The sequence below is a fragment of the Gallus gallus genome, chromosome 12 (assembly GCF_016699485.2).
Source record: "Gallus gallus isolate bGalGal1 chromosome 12, bGalGal1.mat.broiler.GRCg7b, whole genome shotgun sequence".
NCBI lineage: Eukaryota > Metazoa > Chordata > Aves > Galliformes > Phasianidae > Gallus > Gallus gallus.
In genome coordinates this window covers 7,113,903-7,134,007 of record NC_052543.1, presented here as the reverse complement: position 1 = coordinate 7,134,007, position 20,105 = coordinate 7,113,903, and the positions used below count along the sequence as shown (strand labels likewise).

Genomic DNA, 20,105 nt, shown 5'->3' with positions numbered 1-20,105 from the left:
ATGTGGAAACATTTTCTTGCAGGTGATTCTGAAGAGTAAGGATGACCAAGTGACTGTGATAGGAGCAGGAGTCACTCTGCATGAGGCTCTGGCTGCAGCAGAGCAGCTGAGAAAAGGTGATCAGTTTTTTTTTTTTTCTTTCTTTTACCACAGCAAAGAAATTACTACTGGTTAACCTAAGTGCTTACCCTTTGCATGGGTAAACATAAACTCATTGAGATATTACAGACAGCTGGTCATCAGCTAGCCTGATACAGTATGGCATGCCACACATATGACGATCTTGCCTGCTTGAGTAGATTTCTGTTAGTTTGGCAGCCGTAGTAGCCATGGAGGTTGCCAAACTGGTCGAATCAAAGGTCTCTTTAAAACTGCTATCCTGCCTGAAAGTGCTCTGTAGGCAGGATTTTAGAGGGAGTATTTAAGAAGCAGGAGTGATCCTCCCCTGGTCTGCTGTCAGCTTGAGATGGTGCACTGACACAACAGAATCAAATCAGGTTGGGGCCAGTTAACAAAGTACACCTTGTCAAATGAGCTGCAGTAACGGTGTGTGCTCTTACGCAACACTGCCGCTAGGAACTTCTTTTGTGTAGATATGACTCACTGCTAACGTGATCTTTTTGAATGAACGTATCAACTTCCAGCTAGAGTAGGAGGTAATGGTCCAATGATAGTGCTGAAATACACTGACATTATCTCACAGAAAAAATAAAAATCCGTAAGTGAAATAAGAAGAGAAAGAAACCATCGAAATCCATCTGTGAGTCAGTGGCCTACGCCCAGGAAGAGATTACAAATAGTAAGAGGTAATACAATTAATGCTGCCTGTGGCTTAGGGGTAGCCTTGCATGCTTTATCTAGGTGGACAGATACTCTTATGACCTTGAAATATCAGAGTTAGGACATAATGAAAGTTGTGTTTTTCTGCTCTCACCATGCTTTGCAATGCGCTGCTGATCTTGAAGTGTGAATAACAAACGATGAAGAGATACTCCTTTATTATAGAGACAGTGTCTAATGCCTAGAATATAGTGGCTGCAAGAGAGCCTGTGATCACAAAACTGTCACTGTAACATAATAGGGGGTTTCCCCATGCTGTAACAGTTCTTAGATGCTGAAGTATCTTCTTGGAACAGTTGCTAAATAGCATGAAATTGACCTCAGACTTCTTAACATTAATAGAGATTGATTTAGTATTCTGCTGCCCAAGATCAGACCAAAGGTCTAGTAACTTGCTACTCTTTATAAAAAATAGCCATTTTGTATGTGTCTTTAATGAGTAACGTGGGCCTGCCTGTCACAGCAGGACAAATGCTGATTTTTATGCCAGTTCTAAGGACATCATGACTGAGGCTGCGGCAGTTCAGATAAACATACCTGATAGGTAGTCAGCCTGCAATGGAGAATTCAGAATGCTTACAGATGAAGAAGCAGAAAGAAGTTGTTTGACAGCAAAGTTAAAGGTAAAAGAAAGGTCTGGGGGGAGGAAAAAGATAAAAGTGACTGACAGTCTGAAGAAGGAGGATTTCATGGTGGCTGAATTCTGCTCTTGCCCATGGGAAGGCCACTTGAGTTACTTCTTTGCTAACAGCCACTCGTGATGACCTCGAGTTGCTTATCCAAGGCTTTTCTGTCTCAGTTTATTCTGTGAAGTGGTTGGATGTTACTGTCGCACAAGGAACACCAAGAGAGAATGCACATACGGTTACATGAACAGATTTAGAGTTGATTAGATTCTGTGTTAGGCATGCCGTTAGTGCAGATACCCTGACAGTTTACATAATACCTCTAGATAATCACAGGGACTGCCTGTACTGCTTTTGTTGTGTTACGTTCTCCAAGACCAAGTTGCAAATAACGTCATTCTATTTCTGCAGAGAAGATCTTCATCCGCGTGATTGATCCTTTCACTATAAAGCCCCTGGATAAGAAGACAATACTTGAAAATGCAAGAGCAACCAAAGGCAGAATCATCACTGTTGAGGACCATTACCATGAAGGTAAGCAGAGTATAGGGGGTCAAAGTGTACAGAGCATACCCCCAGGGTTTGATGCTTGCAGCTTCTCCTATGAGCATCAAAAGAGAAGTATGAGGCCTCGTGCTGATGCTTTGGTCAAAACAAAAAGCAGGTTTTAGCATTTTTTTCAATGCTGTTATGATTGTAAGGTGACAAGGCTGAAAGTTTCCTGAGGTAATGGGTTAATCAGAATTGCATTTATGGTTTGCTTAGTCTTGTGCCCTTCTGTATGCGTGGTGCAAGTGAAGTCTTGATTCCTTTGTTCCCAGTGAGGCTTTACAGCAACTGGTCTGCAATATGTTAGAAGTTGCAAGAAAGACCACTTGAGCTTTCACTGTGTCCGAAAGCTTGATTTCCAGGTTGCTTGAAATCAGATAGGTTTGACAGTTTCAGCAATCACTCTGGGATAAATTTCTTTCTTTTCCACAACTGTGTCAGAGCAAATCAGAGCCTGTGGAGAGCCCCAGGTCATTGTGTATTCTCACTGGATTTGTTTCTTTCCTTCATTACAACCTGCTTACAGGCCAGTTTGGAATCTGTTGCTGGCATGTGATAGTGTTCTTAACCTGAGAGTAAGAAGTGTGTGCACGTATGTGTACATACAAGAAATACATATACTAAGTTGATTCCCAAGTCTTCAGATAGAATGCTTCTTGAGAGAAGCAGAGTAGTCTCCATAAAATTCCCCCAGCTTCTGCACCGGGATCTCAGGTGATCTCTGATTGTCTGCTCAGCTATTCTACTGCCTCTTGCTGTCTGATGTCTTTTTTACTTAGGTTTTCAAGGGCTTGCCTGTGCTAACATGTCCTTTGAGGGTGAGCCTGTATGCAAACAGTGAACAGCTGCTGTGAACAGCATATCTGGCTTGCTCCTATTGAGGGAGATGAAGAAATTAGCAAAGAGGCAGCTGTGAACTATGGTGTTAGTGGATACTATAGATATTTACTAACGGGTATTAATAGATATTAGCAGGATGCTATCCTGCAGTGAGCTGATGTTACCATATGTCCTTTTGGTCCAGATTACGGATGGTAGTAGTGTCACAGAGCCTCATAATTTTTTAGTTTGTTTTTCAACTCCTTACAAATATTTTACTGCATATTTGCAAAATGGCAGTCATCACACTGAGATGATGAGCCTGTCGCTTACACTGATGGAGCTTTCTGTGCACGATGCAATCAAGAAAGGTCAAGAGTACATGCATCACAAGCCTGAGTAAATTGCAAACCCACATCAGACTGATCTTAACAACTGTAGGTGCCTCTGGCTAGAGGTTAAGGTTGTGTATTTAAATCACAGTATGCCCTGAGCTGGGAAAAGCCTTGTACAATCCTGCATACACCAGCACCAAAGGTGTCTTTGCTGCCAGGTCTCAGCACATGCTGCTGACACCAACCCTGTTCTTTCTTTACTAGCATTCTTGCTTCCAGTGGCTCTCCTACTGCCACACAGTTCCCTATTGCACCCATTGTCCTTGTGACTGACAGTAATTCAGTCTGAACTGAACTTTAAGTAAAGGTTATGAATGTATTACACAATTCAGAGAGCTCTTTGGTGATGTGTACTGTGGGCGCTGTAGAAAGATGGAGCATATAAATGCTGTTGAGCGTGGTAGGAATTGAGATTTTTCAGAGCATTAAGTATACTTGTAAATATTCAGCCTAAATATATTTTAAACCCTGGCCCTCAGTTAGCTGATGCTGAAGTGCTGAGGGCTTCCTGCCAGTTCTATGCCCCTCTAGAGGCTATGTTTCTTACCATCCATTTGTAAGAACTTCAGAAATGTTAGGCTGATTGTCCTCAGAACGTTTTCAAAATACGGAATTGTTTTTCATCTCGTAAATGGATATACATTCCAACAGATGTTTCTCATAAACATGTGAGTTGAGGATTTAACTTGCTTAGACTTTCTGATCATATTTAAATTTTTAAAAGCCTTTAAAATTTTATTTACCTGACCATGGGCAGAATAACAAATGCATGTTAGAGTATTGAATTTTCTTCTCTGGTTCACTGACAGATATCTTAGCCCTATTTCTCCTTTCCAGATAGTTTCTAAGTACCAGTCTGCCCTTCAGAGAGCACTTACAACATTGAGTTTATAAATGGAGGGGGGAGGATTGGAGGGAGAAGGGGAGAAAGTGGTCTCTCTGATCTCCTGAAGTCTTTCACTTTCTTGTTTTGATGAAGGAATCTATATTCTGAATGTTGAAGCATACAGATCTATGTCCTGTTTGATCTCTCTTCATAGGTGGCATTGGAGAAGCAGTGTGTGCTGCAGTAGTGGGTGAGCCTGGTGTCACAGTCAGTCGCTTGGCTGTATCTCATGTACCACGAAGCGGGAAGTCAGCTGAGCTGCTGAAGATGTTTGGTATTGACAAAGATGCCATTGTGCAAGCTGTTAAGGTGGCAGTGTCCAAATCAAGAAATGCAGAGTAGTTTGAAGCATCTTATGTTGTATTGCAGGAAAAAAAAAAACAACAACAGTGTTCAGAGAAGTATTGTAAAGTTTAAGGCAGGCAAAGGTGCTTTATGTAGAGTTCTAATAAAAATACTAGCTTAAACCTTACGTATTTTCTTTTCTTCTGTGGGTTTTTATACTGCGGTAACATCTGAATATTTTCAGTCACTGAAACCTTCAGGTTATTTAACCACTGGGTGGTAGCAGTCCTGTGTACCTACTGTAGCAGCAGTGTTTTCTACTTTACAGCTAACTTGTCCTGCTGCAAGCTCTAGGGTGGGAATGGTGGCGTGTTCACTGAATTTCTAAGCGGACTGAGCTTCAGCAAGGAAATTGGGTAGTGGGCATAGAAGCTTAGAGTGAATCAAGTGACTTTTTTTAATGTTATCTTGAATTTACTGTTGAATATTTAAAATCTTGTCTTAGAGGGAATTGGGCAAAAAACAGAATTCTTTCCTTGCTGTCAGAAGAGTTCACCAACTTTTCTGGACAGAAATGTTAGCTGTTGGATAATGAAAAGCAGGAATGTGTATTGCAGGACTGTGGCTAATGAATTCCTTGATTCCTCCTCTCTGCATTGCCTCACATCCATTATAAACAAAAGAGAAAAAGGGAGAATCCTAAGTGCTGGATAATGAGAGCACACTAGAGAGAAATGTACCTGGTCTGGGGAGTCGATAGAGGGAAGTGAACACTCAGCAGAGCTCTAGAAAGGACCGATGAGCTGGGAACTCAGGAAGGACTGCTGGGCCTGAAGAATGATGGCTGACACAAGTACAAGCTCTTCTAAGGAGTCTGAAACTCTTCATAGGAACTTGTATCATATTTTTGAGTGCTTGGCAGTGCTGCAGCAGGGGTGATGCATGAAACCAGAATGACAGTGTTGTCTTTGGTCAAGAGGCAGAAAAGTTTAAAATGCTGAGATGAACTGAAGAAGGATCTGAAAGAACATCAGGAAATGCTTATAGTACCCAAGAGGACGCAGCTCAACAGGTAAGTTGCTTTTTCCACTGAACCAGTTCTTCTCGTGTGATCTGCTCCGTGTTGGATATAGTTGTTCATCCCCCATGATAAGTTCTACTGTGTGATTTTAAAATGTTTTTCCACTTTTATTTTGCCCTTAACAGCTTCTGGTTGTTTTCATTCTCTTGACTGCAGAGTACCACACTTGAAAATCTCAAATCATATTTCATATGAAGATATGTTTCTCATTCTGACTATACCACAGCACAAGAGACATCCAAAAAGAAAAATAAGCTGAAATGAGAGCAGGATGACAGTATACATAGTTTTCAGTTCACTCAAAAACTGTTGTACACAAACACTCCTACACTGGTCTCAACAAGGCTTTATTTGCAGACTGAAAACAACAGTAATTTGAAGTGAGAAAGTATTTCTACAAATATATATAAAAAGTACATGTAAATGAGAATATAAATATTACAAAATAACTTGTCTTTATCCTTACTGCTTAATTTAATCCCTGACATGTTAGGTAACTGCTGTGCTGTGTTGGTACAGGCCTGCACACGATTGCTTATATTTATGGATGTGCAAATGGAACTGCAATAGTCTGGAATGATAGATATTGGTGCTTAAAGTGCTACTCCTGAAAAGTAGGCTTTTTAATTTTCTGAGCGAGGCTTGAAAATGTTTCACTGAACTGAAACTGGGCTGTTAGGGCTAATGGCTTTTTAGAGCTGCATTTTCTTACAACTTCATGTTTTATGGTTCTGTCTGATTTGATGCCTTCCCCTATGGTTATGAAGACCCCATGTTTTTACTAAGAATGTGAAGGTAAGCTGCTTGGTTGTTTTGCTTTGTTTGTATTAGTCCTACATATGTATACAAATAGATTTAAAAACTAAAGAGAATAACTAAAATACTGTAGTGTATTTTATGTAATGTATGACATGTCCCTATAAGCTAGAAAAAAATTGTATTTTATTTTATCAGAAGGAAAAAAAAGTTAGGGGATGGGTCAAACCAAGCATTTTATTTCTCTCCTCCTCAAATAGATGAAATTGGCTGCTGTTAACAATCTCATTAATGCACCATTATGTCACTGCATGTAAAATCTTGCCCAGCTTTCACTGGGTGAAATCATTATATGCCCACGATATTGAGTTCTGCCACAATAAATTAATCTGCTTCAGTGCTATTGCACTGCTGGGGCTGAACTATGTAAGCAAGCAGCTGGTGTTTGCCTCACTTGCAGCATCAGAAGGGTGAAGAGGAGGTGGCTTTCTGGTGCCAAGATTCCTACTGAAACATCAGCTGAGGATAGGATAGGTCTTTTTGCTGATTTTCATACACTACAGCTGGACTTAATGTGAATAAATGTGGGAGGGAAGGAGAAGGTGCTTATATTGAGCAGAATTAAATATAAACTTGGATCTAAATAATCTTATGAGCTCAGCTGAGCTATGAGTCTCTTCAGTTTTAACTTCATTTTTGAGTGGACTGAATATATTTCTATTGTTTAACACTACAGTGTTTTGTATTAGCTGTTACAATTTTATGACTGACTGATAAAGCAGTTCTTTTAATAGCATGAATCCAAACAGCAGAGTTTTGTTGAATTCTTCTGAAATTCTCCTAGGCAGCTTTCCTCATACCTGCACGGTGATGAAAAAGATGACTGTCAGAACTACTGTTTAAAGTTAAGTGTCACGTATTGACTGTAAGCCCTTGTTAGAACCTCTCAGCGCCCCCCATCTCTTGTGTCCATGAGCTCAGACAGATGTGAGCCTGGAGCCCGTTTGAAAAATCAGCAAAAAGAAACCACCCCCTTTCACTCAATTTTAAATGGAGCTACAGACTTTGAGTTCAGACAGTTTCAGGAAATAGTTAAAGTCCCCAACAGAGCAGAGCATTAAAAATGTGAAAATGCTCTGCCACGTGGAAAGAGCCAAGAATAATTAGTTTCCAAACTCCAGCAGCTATAGCAGACTGTAATATTTCATTTTTTTTATTGCGATGATGCAATTGTAATTTGAGATGTCGGTCTTAAGAGTTAACCAAAATAGTTTAACTCATTTCCTAACCAGGAAGGTCTAGGGACTTACGTATGCAGGCAGTAAGATCAGTTACCTGTTGGCCTGAACTTCTCGATCAGAGGAACAAAGCTGCTGAGCACGCTCCGAAGTCGATACACTAATTGTGAAAACACATTTTTTTTTTCAAGATAAGCCAGATATAAACATAAAATACAAAACACTGAAAAACAGCAAGTCAAACAAATGCCAGTTATACCATTAAAGAACCTAGGATTACTGCTTAAATAAGTGCTTCTGTGCAATCACTGGTAGCAAAGTAGTGACAAGTGTAATTCCTCATAGAACCATCCACAACCTACCAAACATAGTAGCACAAACTTAGACTTCTGTTCTCAGTTTAAAAACCATGCCTTGCTGCTAGCTGCATCTTTCCTTTGAGATCCCAGAGATGGTCGAGAATCTTTTTTCTGTGGTTTTTGTTTTTGATATTTTTTTTTAATATAAAATCCTTAGTAACTGCCATCATCCAGGTTCTGCCGGAATTTGGTCCTTGGTGTTCAGCAGCCTCAGTCCTGGGGGAACGAATGGCAGCTCGAGTGCACAGCACCTTAAAGAACATATCTGCAAAGACTGCCTCACTGCTAAAATTATATGTTGTCATGGCAACACAGCATTCTGCCATTGCTACAGAAAGAGGTGACTCAGGGTCTTATGACCAGTGAGAACCACATCTGCCTACAGTGTCACAGAGGCATGTTTGTTTTCAGCCACGCTGCGTAACTGTGAATGAGACAGGATGGTTCGGTGACAATTTAAAGAATCTCAGCATTAGCCATTTTCTAGATTTGTGTAGTTAAGTGACTGCGTGCCCTTGTATCCATAGCGTTGGTACAGAACTGGCTGCTGTAGATACTTACCTAGACCAAAGTAAATCCCAGTGGTTTCCAGAGAAGCAAAGGTGATTAAACCAATTCCAAGAGAAATTGTCCAATCTAAGACAACAAAATAGGTGTTTGGCTTTGTGCACTTCCTGGAATACAGCAGTTTACCCTTCTGTTGAAGTCTTGCCTTACCTTTGTAGTAGTAGTAGCAAACTAGTAAGGCTCCAATTGCAAAGCAAAGAATAACAAAATGAAAGAATTCGTCTGAAATAAAGAGGGGAAATGAGGTCACAACTGTTGGCACAGTTCCCTTAGGAATACACATGAAGTTGTAGTGTGTTACTCGGTGAATAAAGCGCACTTCCATGACAGATGTCTCTCTCATACACTGAGCTCAACTGCAAAACACACAGCTTGTCATGTGAGAGGCTTTAATGGCCTTCGTCAAGAAGGCCCCATGAACTTCAACAAACTACTCATGTGGAGAACTTTTTTGACTTAGAAAACTTATTCTTGGTCTAATGTTCAATGGGACTGATATCAACTGGATTAAAAAAAAAAATTACCATCCTTGCGTATGCCCATCCATCGTACTGTCCACCATTGAGGGTGAATGTTCTTGTTCCCATATGCTGTGAGAAAGAGATGTCTTTTATTGCCATGTAACTATGAATTTCAGGCATCTTAACTTTCTTTCCCTTTTTGTAGCTAAAAATCTGAGAGCAGAAAATACATTTCTACATCTATATATCTATATATACAATATATACAGTATATATAGTGTGTGTATATATAAGTTTGTTCAGAGGAAAAAACAGTGAATTTTTCAGGGAGATCAAATTAGAAGTTTTAAAATTGCCTCCCAAATGGTCTGTAACAATTGTAAAAATAGCACTATTGAATTAACAATTCCAAATTGCTTTTAAAGCACTCTAGGTCTTTCTGTTAAGTCTGGGGCAATCATGGTCTCAGAACTAAAGCAGTGGTACAAGGGAGCTTCAGTTTGATTTGTGATGTCACTTACACAACAGTATAACAATCTTCATTAGTATCAATATATGAATATTGTCAGTCTATTTATTTAGGTCTAATATAGTATTTCTGCACCTCCCAAATGAAGAACTGTAGTAGCTGACAATGACTCTTATGGGTATCTAATTATATTAATACAGAGGAAGAAGAACATAAGAACAAGCTTGGTATTTTTAAAGTTTCAAATATAATTATTAACGTTAACATAGCATGGCACTACTTTAACTCAAAGATGTTTCTCTGCATGGTTTTCTATGTGAAGGTCTGTAGTGACAGAATTTGTATGAATTAACATTCTGATCTGTTATGTGTCTGTTCTGTTACTCTCCCTCCTGAATGCAATAGTACTGTGGTAACTTTGCATCAGATCATACTTTGCACAGTATTTCTCCTATCAAAGCATTATAATGCATTTCAATAATTATTCTTAAAGCTTCTACTTTTTACTTACAAAATACCTAAGCACCAAGAAGCTGGGATAGCTGCCACTGCTGAGTAAAACTGAATGCTGAAAGAATGCATTCACAAGAAAAACTTGTTTTGCTTGTTAGTATTTACCATCTGCAGTTGAATGTTCTCTTCTGGTTATTTCTGAAAAGCAACATAATTGTATTATTTCTGTGATAAAAACACTTGCATGTTTTTCCACATCAGTAGCAGTACTGGCAAGCAGGATGAATATTGTGTACTGGGACTCAGTATAGGTAAAACAGCACTAGAAACTGCCACAAATATGATGAAATCAGAAAGAACCCCAAGGTAAGATAATGGAAAACACTTATTTGCAGTGGTCCCATGTGACTCTGGAATAGCTGGACAGTAGATATTGATGGTATCCCTGTTAGTATTTGGTTGCTAGAAATGAAGTTGGAACTGGGCTGAGTCAGAAATGAGCTGTGTCCACAAATCACATGAACCTTTCAAATGCAGTAGACAGGGTGTCCTGTACTAGCTAAATATTTTCAGTGACTTGGTCTAGTGTACTGAACTAATCTAGCATTGAAGTAACAAAGGCTGCAGAGAGGTGACGCATCAGGGACAAAAGCCAACTGGAGAAGTGCTGCGTTCCTTTCCTCACCTGGCAATGGGGGGAGAATGTTGTACTGCAGTACAGTCCTCTGCTCCTGTGTTCTATATAGCTCCTCAGTGATGGGTAACTCAGAATTCTCCCCTCAGGATTATTCTGCCATTTACTCTCTCTTCTCAACTCTTTCCTCAGCTGAAGGAGTCTGAGTTACAGCAACTCTTCCCCACTTCATGGGAAAGAAATAGTTGAACAGCTGTCCTCTCAGAAGGGCCAGCCTGCTTCGTGCTCTGCTTTGCATAGCTAATCAATGTGGAATTGACCTGGGACTGAGATGGATGATGTTGATAATGTGATCAAGCCATTGAAAACTTTCTATCATGGTCTTCTTACATCAGTTCTGCTGCTGCTCACAGTCCCTTATAAAAGGAAATAAGCCTTCAGAGTGCAACCGTCTGTTCAAGCTCTCAGTAGGACTGTTTCTGTTGCCTATCATTTGGCGTTCAACTAGCATCTTGTTTTGGAGAATGCTCTGAGCTAAGTCAGTTAGGCATTCAGAACGGAGCATCACCAGCTGGCAGAAACCAGGTTCCCAGGTTGCCCAGTAGTGTTGCTGGGATTTCCACTAGAAAAGATGGCAACTGCTGCGAGCTGATCCTTGTCTCTGGCAGTGCTACCAAAAAATGGGTAATTTTGCCCAGGACCAACACCAGACTAATGAGAACATAATGGATTTACAGTTGGGAAGTTATTCTATATTTAAAAAAAAATCAAAAAGAAGAAACTATATTAACAAAGTTTTCCATCCTGCAGGATGAGGTCGTTATCTGGGAACACCTACCTGAATCTCCATAGGGAACAACCTCAGCTGGTATACCTGAAATATTATGTACAGAGGATGTTGATTAAGATCTACAATAAATATGCATATTTTGCTGCCAGCCCTAACCCATGCCACTGTGCTGAAATAAGTGTGCTTGTGTGTGCAGGTGGATACCAACTCCTGCTCTTCAGGAGCTCTGTTGTGGGTTATGCAGATCTAAAGGAGATATGTGGCGTTAATTATCCATTCATATTTCATATCAAACAATAGCTGGAGGCAGGCAGAGTCAGATTCGTGTGAGATGAATTAGATCTGCTGTTTGTTTAAATGAGCTGCTTTTATATCTGGGGTGGAATCAATTTAAGATATATATTAAATGATTAAAGGCCTGAATTTTCTTTATTATTTCTTTTACATCAATGATTCTATACCAGAAGCAGATAGCTGTGTTGACACAATGTCTTTTCTGCACTGCACTTCTTTTCCAGTTTATCCTCTGGAAAGAATGGAGGAGCCTTAGGACCAAGATCCAAAGAGTGGTCCTTGCTGATGATCTCTGGTCTGTGCTGAGGGTGGAAAGCAAACCCTGTAAGTAGTGGCTGTGATAGATGCTTTCAAAACTCTTTTTCTGCATTTCAATGGTGACTGTGCAGACCCAGGTAGCAGGAGTTCTCTCACAATAGTAGATTTTGTTGTTCTCATAGTTCAGTTCTAACCACACGCCATGGCTAAGCATTACTATTAGTTTCATCTTGCAAGAAATGCTTTTCCTACAGCCAGATTCTGACTGGTTGTTTTCCTACATCTAATGCTGCCTGTAGAGTGTTAATCTACCACTGTTCTGAAGTCAAACCAAAGAATACCAGAAACTATTTGTTTTCCATTTTATACTTGTTTTCTCTAAGAAAAATGAGTAACACTATTGACACTTTGTCCCACCTCCAAGAAGTTGGCCTTCAGTCTTCTGTCTTCCTAAATCTTCTTCATCACTGTCTGGGTAGATAAAATGGTTAAAGTTGAACACAGAATCATAGAATCATTAGGGGTTGGAAAGGACCTCTAGAGAACATCTAGTCCAACCCCCTTCTAAAGCAGGTCCCACAGAGAAGGTTGCATAGGAAAGCGTGAGCAAACAACCTGCTGTGATAAGAGCACTTGGTATAAGGCACAAGCCTGATGTAGATTGCCACCAGTTTGTATTGCGTCCAAAGCAGAACAGGCAAAAAAGTGTCTAAGTTTCAGAAAGTGTAAACAGTTCATGGAAGATGGATTATTGTGGATACAGTAAGCAAGAAAAACGTACTAGTAATACCAGAAACAACAGCTCTGTAGCTTTTTGCTCCCAGTATAATAATGGCCATGGGATATGTAAGTAAAAATGAAGATTTGGAAGTGCAAACATCATTATTGGCTGCTTTTGCCTCACTGTTCTCTTTAAAATGAGCTGAATTGAAGAAAAACAGCAAAATCAAACAGCAAAAGATGATGGAATAAGTCACGTAAAGGAGTGTTAGCAAGAAATAAATGTCTTATTTCAAACACAACATCAGCACTGCTAACTGGTTTTAAAATTTTATTTCTAAATACAGTTAATGTTAATTAGTGCAAGGCTTTCTGTGATGGAATAAGCCAATGTCAGCAAATTATCATTTCCCTGTCACCTGTCACTTTTTAGCCCCTCTGGTTTTCCATGAAGGGAAATGGCTTGAGGGCAACCAAAGTGACCTTTGATACACAATTGATGATTGCTAGGAAGTACTGCAGCATTGCCAGCTACTGCCACACATTGACTATCTGCCTCCTGCTGTAGCACAGGCTTCAGCTAGACCATAAACATCACAAAAATTATGGTCTGGTATTTACAAAGGAATTTTGCAGCAGCTTTCAGCACTTCCTGGTCTTCCAATTTCCCAACAGCAGGAGGCAACCATTATTTTGTTAACAATAAATGAATCTAGAGATAGTGATTGTTTTCTGTGTCTTCTGCACAGTTTATTTCTTTGGGGTTATACCAGATGGCTACTGAATTGCTGCAAGTCTCTGGTGTCAGTCTCCTTAGAACATGAAATCAGACTAAATTGTGTGACTGGGAAAAACAAAATGATCTTTTTTACCGTGCGTATCTTCATCCATGGATTCCTGGGATGAGTTTTCAGCCTTTTTATCCTCTTGCGAAAGCATGAGATTTCTTTCTAATCTCTTGAGGAGTTTTAGTTTTTCATCTGTTGTGATATATAGACCAAAAAAAATGAAAAATTATTTTATTTATAGTGATAGATTAACAGTGTTTTATAATGTTCTATTTAAAGGTTGACAAGAAATAAGAGAGGTCTTTCAGCTGTGCTATCTGTAGTCCAGCAGCAGTACAAAGCATTACAACAGAAGCTTCACACCACTGTTTAACTGACTTAAATGGTGGCAGTAGATGCTTAGTTCTCATATTCTTGCCTTTAATTTACCTATAATACTACCCCTGCGACTTTTCCTGCTGCCTGAAGCAGCAGCATCCACAGCTGAAAGGTGCTTTAGATGGAGAACAGCTGCATACCAGCTCCTGGGCTACTTCTCCCTGCAGCGCTCCGATTTCTGCTGGGTTCCTGTGGCTGTGCCGCAGTGCCAGCACCCTCTCGTGGCATAAAAGCAGCACTCTCAATGTCAGCTAAACCAAAAAACGCATAGGCAGCTGAGTCCTGGGCCAGGCAGTGGGGTGGGTGCTCCTGGCTCCTGTGGCTGGAGTTGTAGATGTTTCTCAGCAACTCTAACTTCAGCTCTGTCCTGAGTCCTGGCAAGTCTGTGCATCTCTTCATTGCTAGTTGTAATTTTTGGACATACCCAGAGACACAGTTCCTCCCAGTTCCCTCAGCTGTTGGTGCAGCTCACTGTATGAGAGTGGGAATTGGGCCCCTGCCGTGACAAGCACTCCTGCTGTGACAGATGCCCCAAAGAGGGCAGCTTTCCAGGCTAAGAGATGTCTGCCCTTCATGAATGTGTTTCATCCTGACAAAGAGAGAAGTACCTCCGTGAAGGTGTCTAGTTAAATTCAGGATCATCTTAAGCCTTTGTGGTGTATTAAAGACAGTTAACAAATCTGTGGACCCTATGGAATTGTTTATCACACAACATGGCAAATGGGAAGTGTAGTGGAATCTGACTCTCATTGCCAGGGTCAGCAACCTGAACTGCATCTTCTACCCGCTCATTTAGGTTAGTGCTGTGCTGCACATCCTGCTAGGGAAATTTTCAAAGGCATTTATAGAGCTCGACCCTGATTTCTTACCACTATGGAAGCTCAGAGAGGTCCAAAGTGGCTGGGAAATGGTCCAGGCAAAGCACTGTCCTGGCTGTCACTAACCCAGTTAAGAAAAAAATGAGGGATTGCTTTAAGTCTTAGAAGTTCCCGGGCATCATCCTCTACCCCTAAGATGACAAGGTTGTTTTTTTTTTCCCTGAAGAAGTTAACTCAGACTATAGATGGATGGTATTTTATTTTAGCTCCCATTATCCCTGATTTTTCTAAGCAGTGTTTCTATACCCTTTAATTGCTCGCTAATAATCACTGCTAAGCTTTAGAGTCTTCCCATGGGCAGTATGGTAGATTTAATAGAACAGGTGAAGCGATGCCAGGTAGGGCTCACCCTTTCCCTTGGAACTGGGCAGCTGCTGATACACAGATGGGTTGGAACTCTTCAACAAGAGGTAAAGGACTGCCATTGCCCTGACGCCTTTTGTCTCTATGGCTTTCAGACAGGCTGCACAGCCCTCGGGCAGAATGCTGCACCTGTTGAGGAGCTGAAAGATGAATAAATAGCAAATAGTCCTTCCAATAAAACACAGTATGTATGAACAGATCATGAAACAGAAGTGAGCATGTCCCACTCCACCTGTGAGGAACATAACCCACTGCTCCTACTACACAATGGGAAAAATCAGGGACAAACAGTTATGCCAAAAAGGTGAAGAAAATGTAAACTCTATTCAGCAACTTAAAGCAGAGCTCCAACTGGGAAAGCGTGGTGTGCAGTAGCTGACTGTTTGAAGAACTGGAGAAATACAGCACAGGGCCTGAAACAGACATGCACTCCTTGTGGTATGTTACAGAAGAATGTCTCTAGCAACAGAGTTATCTACTGATAACTGAGCTGAGCAATGCATACAAAGCCAGCTCTGCTGGAATGTTTTTGGTTTTGGAAAAACAGGGGCCCAAATTTCATTTATGTAAGTGCTCTTTTCACCATTTAGTGTGATACAGAGATTATTTTAAAGCTAAAAAGTTCAGATAACCAGGCTGTATGGTCTCTCTCCCAAAAATGTATCAGAGAAGTACTAAAGTGCCTGGAGAATGATACAGGCTTTTTTTTTTTTTTTTTTTTTTTTGGTAAGGTTTCTTTAGCAACTTACATTGTTCTTCTCTTCAGTGGCCAGGATAGGTGGGTCAGTGGTGGCTAAGATTTTTACAAGTAATTCCCAAAAGGACTGGTTCATTTTCTCGTGATTCTCCAAGTAATTGTCATCAGCAATAAAAGCCCTCTGGAAAATGTCTGGGAGGAAAAGCAAGTAAATCACTGCACTGAAGTAGAGGTGGGTTGTGTGAGAGTTTTCCTGTTGTGCTCAGTGTGGGTGTGGTGATAGACATCAGATTGCAGCATGTTGGCTTATAGGAAAAACAGCAGTGTTGCATTGTATAAAGCAATTCAGTCTACCAGAAACCAGTGGAAAAAAAGGCTGATAGTCCATACTAATAGGTGTCTTTATGATGCTACTGTTTCAGGAAAAGCAGCAAGGCAAGTATTTCTAAATATTTAGCAGGCACTTATTCTGATCATGCTATAAGGACATACAGAGCTAGATTCCAACGAAAACCTACTGTTTTCTGTAAATTGTTAGGCATTTAGTGCATGGAAAAAAACCCTTCATGCATCTACATTCCTACAAGGATGTGCCAAGGCCAGATGAGAAACCTATGGAAGAGCAGGGAACTGACCACCGGTCTGCTTACAAGCAAGAATGTGGTTGGAGCGTGTCTTCAGAGGAAACAAGTCTCACTGAGTCATGGTCAGTCCAGAAAGAACTGTTGTGTAGTGTGAATGAGCAGAAGCTCTGACCTTTGTGTATTGCCCCTACCTTGCTGCTCTTCACTGAGATCTGGGAGTGGGACATTGAGGTTCTCCATTTCTGTACCTGTTTGAAAGGAGAAAAAAAGCAGATACTGTTTAGAAACAGATCAGTTTGACCCCTATTCTTCTACCTTCCTCTTGCTCTCCTGCAGACATGGCATCTATCTAAGCACTTCAGTTTAGAAATCACCTCTCTGTTGCAATGGGAGTTTCATATCATAATTCATTTACCCTTCCGGACCCATTCTCTGCTCCTCCAAGTGAGTCTGGATGGGCTGCCTTCAGTTAGGAAAGAACAAAAGTCTCATCATCATGAGTAAAACCAAAAGAAGTCTGACTTGATCATCCACAGATGTGAGTAACTTAATAAGCACAGTTGCATTCACAAAACAGAACAATTATTTGTTACCTTTGACATCCTCACATTTAAAATATACCCATCAAGGAAAATAGTAGAAGCAGTTCAGTTGAGAGCCCAGCAAGATTTGGAGATCACGTCTGACAGAAGCCTTTAACATTTCATCCTCTTCTTCCCAGTCATCATGAAAAGGATGCTTCCACTAGTTTAGATTTATAAATTGAAAATTTTGAGATTTCAACCCCAGAAAGTTTCATTCTGACATCCCCAAAGTGCAGTGTCTCCTTTAGGTTTGCTAAATCACCTAATACATTTCTTTATTTACTTATTGAGGCTGTTATACTTTGACAAAGCATCTTTTGTTGTGCTTGGGGTTCTGAACTCTGTTGCCTCCACCTCCTGTGGTCCAGGCATCTTGCACTCACACCACCCCTGCTTGTGAAGCATTTCATAAAATGCTGCTATACTGAGTGATGCAGAAGATGACTTTTCGAGGCCCTAAAACACAGTTTCTCCTGTGCAAGGCACAATAAGAAAACATGATTTAGACACCCAAGCATTTTCATATGACATAGATTTTGGGTCCATTCAGCAATGGACTTTCAGTCAAGCACCTTAAAAAATACATTCTTCCTTCAAATTTTGCAGATGGAAAAATGATGGTTTCCCGTAGGCAGTTTCAATGACCACCATCATCCAGAAAAATCATAGAATCAGAGAATGACTTGGGTTGGAAGGGGCCTTTAGGATCATCTAGTTCCAACCTCAAAATATTCCAACATAAGATCTACAACAGGTTCAGTTACTATCTGCAGAAGGATGGCATACTGCATACACACAAACATCTTAACTTTGGTAACAGAACAGTGTTTTAGTGTCTCGGCTCTTAGAGGAAGTCAGATTCCAAAGCAAAGCGAAATCTTTCCCCTCTTTAGAACCAAGGTCGGGGGCTTCTGATTTTGCTACCTCGGTGACTCTGAGGGCTTTCTCTTTTCCTAGACTGCAGGTGTTCCTCAAGTGAAGAGGTTCTTAGCTTGAAACTCTGTTTTGCCATTGGTTTGCTGTTTGACTATGAGGAAATCACTTAACCTCTCAATCACTTCTAAAGGCTAAGCCCAAAAACTGGTCCCTACCTGCCAGGTGTATTGTGAGAAAACAAACATTTAATATTCTAACAACACTGCGAAATTATTGTTAATAAGTCCATGCAAGACAGCACTAACATGGGCAGATAATACATTTTATTAAACCACCTAATACACCCAGAAAAAACAGCATGTTTTTGGACAAACAAGCTTTGAACTCCATCCATTACTCCAATATAAGTTATTACCTCTCCTACAAACCTTGCTGTCTTACAGCCTTAGCTGCCCGAGCTGTGGCAGCAGTGCTGTGTGACATCCCTGGGTGGCTGTGAGCAGCCGATAGGGAATGCAGGAAGCACATCTGTCCTCGCTGCCCGGTTAAGCAACCGCTGATGCTGAAATACAGGAACCAGCACACCACACCCTGGACAAACCCGTTTTCAGCCACATGGTGAGAAACCTAATTTCTGTGCAGTTATATATATCCAGCAATGGTTTTCAGCCTTCTTCGGTATCTTTTTGCCTTCCTACTCATGCAGCCTAAATGCTCCAACAGTGTTTGCTTTTATAAGTTAAATCCATCAGACTTGTTTGTGGGCTGCAGGGTTGAAAACCTGGTCCAGAAGGAACAAAATTACTTCAAACATGAACGGTGCTGTTCTGAATTATTATTTGCACGTCATGTTTATAAAGAGCCACAGAGTAGAGTGACAATCAGAGGGGCTGACTTTGGGGCTCAGACCCACCCTACTGCACACAGGAGAAGAGCAGATACATCACTGGATGTATCCTTTGCTGTCAGACTGATAAACCTTAGAAGCATTTGCTTGCTGACCCAACTGACCTAACGTGGCTGCCCAGAAGGCAGCACCAGGATGCTGGGCTGTGTGCTGGGCCCAGTGCTGCAGAGCAGCCGAGCTCCATTCAGCGCCTGCAGCAGTGCCGAGCCGGCCAGCCACCACACTGCTGTGAGTAAGGAAGTTGGGCACCTCACTTCGGCTAGATTATGCACAATTAATTCCCCTGTGGCACTTCTGGAAAGAAAATCAGATCTAAACAAAGGATAAGTGCTGGCACTTAATTGTTGTATGTTTTAAAAGTCATTTAGTTGATTATACTGCCTAACAAAAGAAGGATGACGCTGGCTTTTCAGCCCAGCCATGAGCTCATTGGGACTGACACGAACCACAGACCTCATCTTGCTTTCCTCAGCAGCAACCAGACCTCACTGCAGTGAGCTCTTCATAACACCTTAAAGCTGCGTGCAGCATCAGACGTGCAGTTATTTAGAAAGTTTCTATTTAGATTCTGTTGTATAGAATTGTCACAGAATCACAGAATGCCTTGGGTTGGAAGGGACCTCGAGGCCCACCAACCCCACCCACCCCTCCCAGCCATGGGCACCTCCAGGGATGGGGCACCCACAGCTCTCTGGGCTAAAAGCAGGAAGCACAGCTGCTCGCCTCAGGGTGGCCCTGGCTGCCCCTCAGGAAGCTCTCCTGGCGGGCTGTGGCAGCGGTGGAAGCTGGTGGTTTCCCACAGTTAGAAAACAAACCCGCCAATCCCTCTGTTTGAAGCTATTCCCGTCAGTGACACCAGTGAGACAGCCATGCGGGTCACCCACTTGCCTTCCAGTCTACACCTACAGCTGCAACACGACAGAGGAGCAGCAGAGCCCTCAGACCGGCACACAGCCCCAGCCAGAGCACATCCCCGTGCTGCGGCTGAACGGGAGCCTCACGCACCGTGCCGCAGCACGTCCCTCCTGCCCAGCGCTCGTGGCAAGCCCAGACACGGTGGCTGCTGAGTGGGGCGGCCGGCTGTGGGCTGCTGGCAGCGGCAGCGCTTCCCGACGCATTCATAGTGCAGTTTGAACGTACCTGGCGTGTGCTTCTCCTCGCGCTCGGCTGCTGGGCTGCTCTGAGGAAAGGAAGTGAACTCAGCAAGAGCTGAAAGAACTCCAGCTGTCCTCCGAGAAAAGTCACGCCCATCCCGGTGCTTACCTGCCTCAGCGGGAGGATCCTGCAGGGCGTGCGCGGTGCCGGCCCTGGCACGCGGTGATGGGCGGGAAGGCGTCAACCGCCTCCTCGTGCGGCTGCGCTGACTCACGGCCGCAGCGCTCCTCAGGGGTGGCGGGAAGGAGCTGTGGGGACGCGGTGTGCGCTGCCATGGCCCTGCCCGGCTGGAACCTACAGCCATCTTTGGGCTGGAGGTCCTGGCAGCACTGCTGCCCGCCTGGCCTGGTGGGACACCATGTATAGGCTGGGGGTGTGAGGTCCCTCTCCAAAGGAAAAGGCTCACCTTGCTCAG

At 42.0% G+C, this 20,105-nt stretch overlaps 3 protein-coding genes and 1 long non-coding RNA gene across 5 annotated transcripts in view; 3 read left to right on the top strand and 1 right to left on the bottom strand.

The window, feature by feature from the left end:
* Positions 1–4,587, top strand: part of TKTL1 (transketolase like 1) — a 22,604-nt gene extending 18,017 nt beyond the window's left edge. The window contains exons 12-14 of the mRNA XM_414333.8: positions 23–116; positions 1,878–2,000; positions 4,270–4,587. Coding sequence (XP_414333.2) covers positions 23–116; positions 1,878–2,000; positions 4,270–4,457 — 405 coding nt within the window. The 3' untranslated portion in view covers positions 4,458–4,587. The remainder of the gene's footprint in view (positions 1–22; positions 117–1,877; positions 2,001–4,269) is intronic.
* LOC121106674 lies at positions 123–1,801 on the top strand. The gene is made up of 2 exons (XR_005839454.2): positions 123–806; positions 1,304–1,801. It is a non-coding gene; the product is annotated as an uncharacterized LOC121106674 (long non-coding RNA).
* On the bottom strand, positions 4,477–19,994 carry TMEM40 (transmembrane protein 40). Its single transcript, XM_046900247.1, has 13 exons — positions 19,676–19,994; positions 16,360–16,416; positions 15,637–15,776; positions 14,874–15,027; positions 13,353–13,460; positions 12,178–12,231; positions 11,257–11,292; positions 9,950–9,982; positions 8,926–8,991; positions 8,552–8,623; positions 8,396–8,470; positions 7,573–7,635; positions 4,477–7,097 (listed from the first exon to the last, which is right to left on the bottom strand). Exons 1-13 carry the CDS (start codon positions 19,992–19,994, stop codon positions 7,078–7,080), a joined length of 1,197 nt encoding a protein of 398 aa, XP_046756203.1. The 3' UTR covers positions 4,477–7,077.
* The window catches only part of BICD2 (BICD cargo adaptor 2), a 119,364-nt gene continuing 110,988 nt past the window's right edge, over positions 11,730–20,105 (top strand). The window contains exon 1 of one of the 2 annotated variants that reach the window (XM_046900172.1): positions 11,730–11,826. The gene's annotated coding sequence lies outside the window, so the exon portion shown is untranslated. Of the gene's footprint in view, positions 11,827–19,876 lie in introns of those variants that run through there. The other variant, XM_046900173.1, reaches the window with a different exon arrangement.

What these genes read in the sequence shown, in the direction of transcription:
- TMEM40 (XM_046900247.1), bottom strand. Translation starts at nt 19,994, where the DNA reads ATGGCTGTAGGTTCCAGCCGGGCAGGGCCATGGCAGCGCACACCGCGT. An exon ending in TCTCAGTGAAGAGCAGCAAG is followed by an intron (nt 15,777 to 16,359) that starts GTAGGGGCAATA and finishes TTTTCCTCCCAG; the next exon opens with ACATTTTCCAGAGGGCTTTT. An exon ending in TTGCTACTACTACTACAAAG is followed by an intron (nt 8,471 to 8,551) that starts GTAAGGCAAGAC and finishes TTGTTGTCTTAG; the next exon opens with ATTGGACAATTTCTCTTGGA.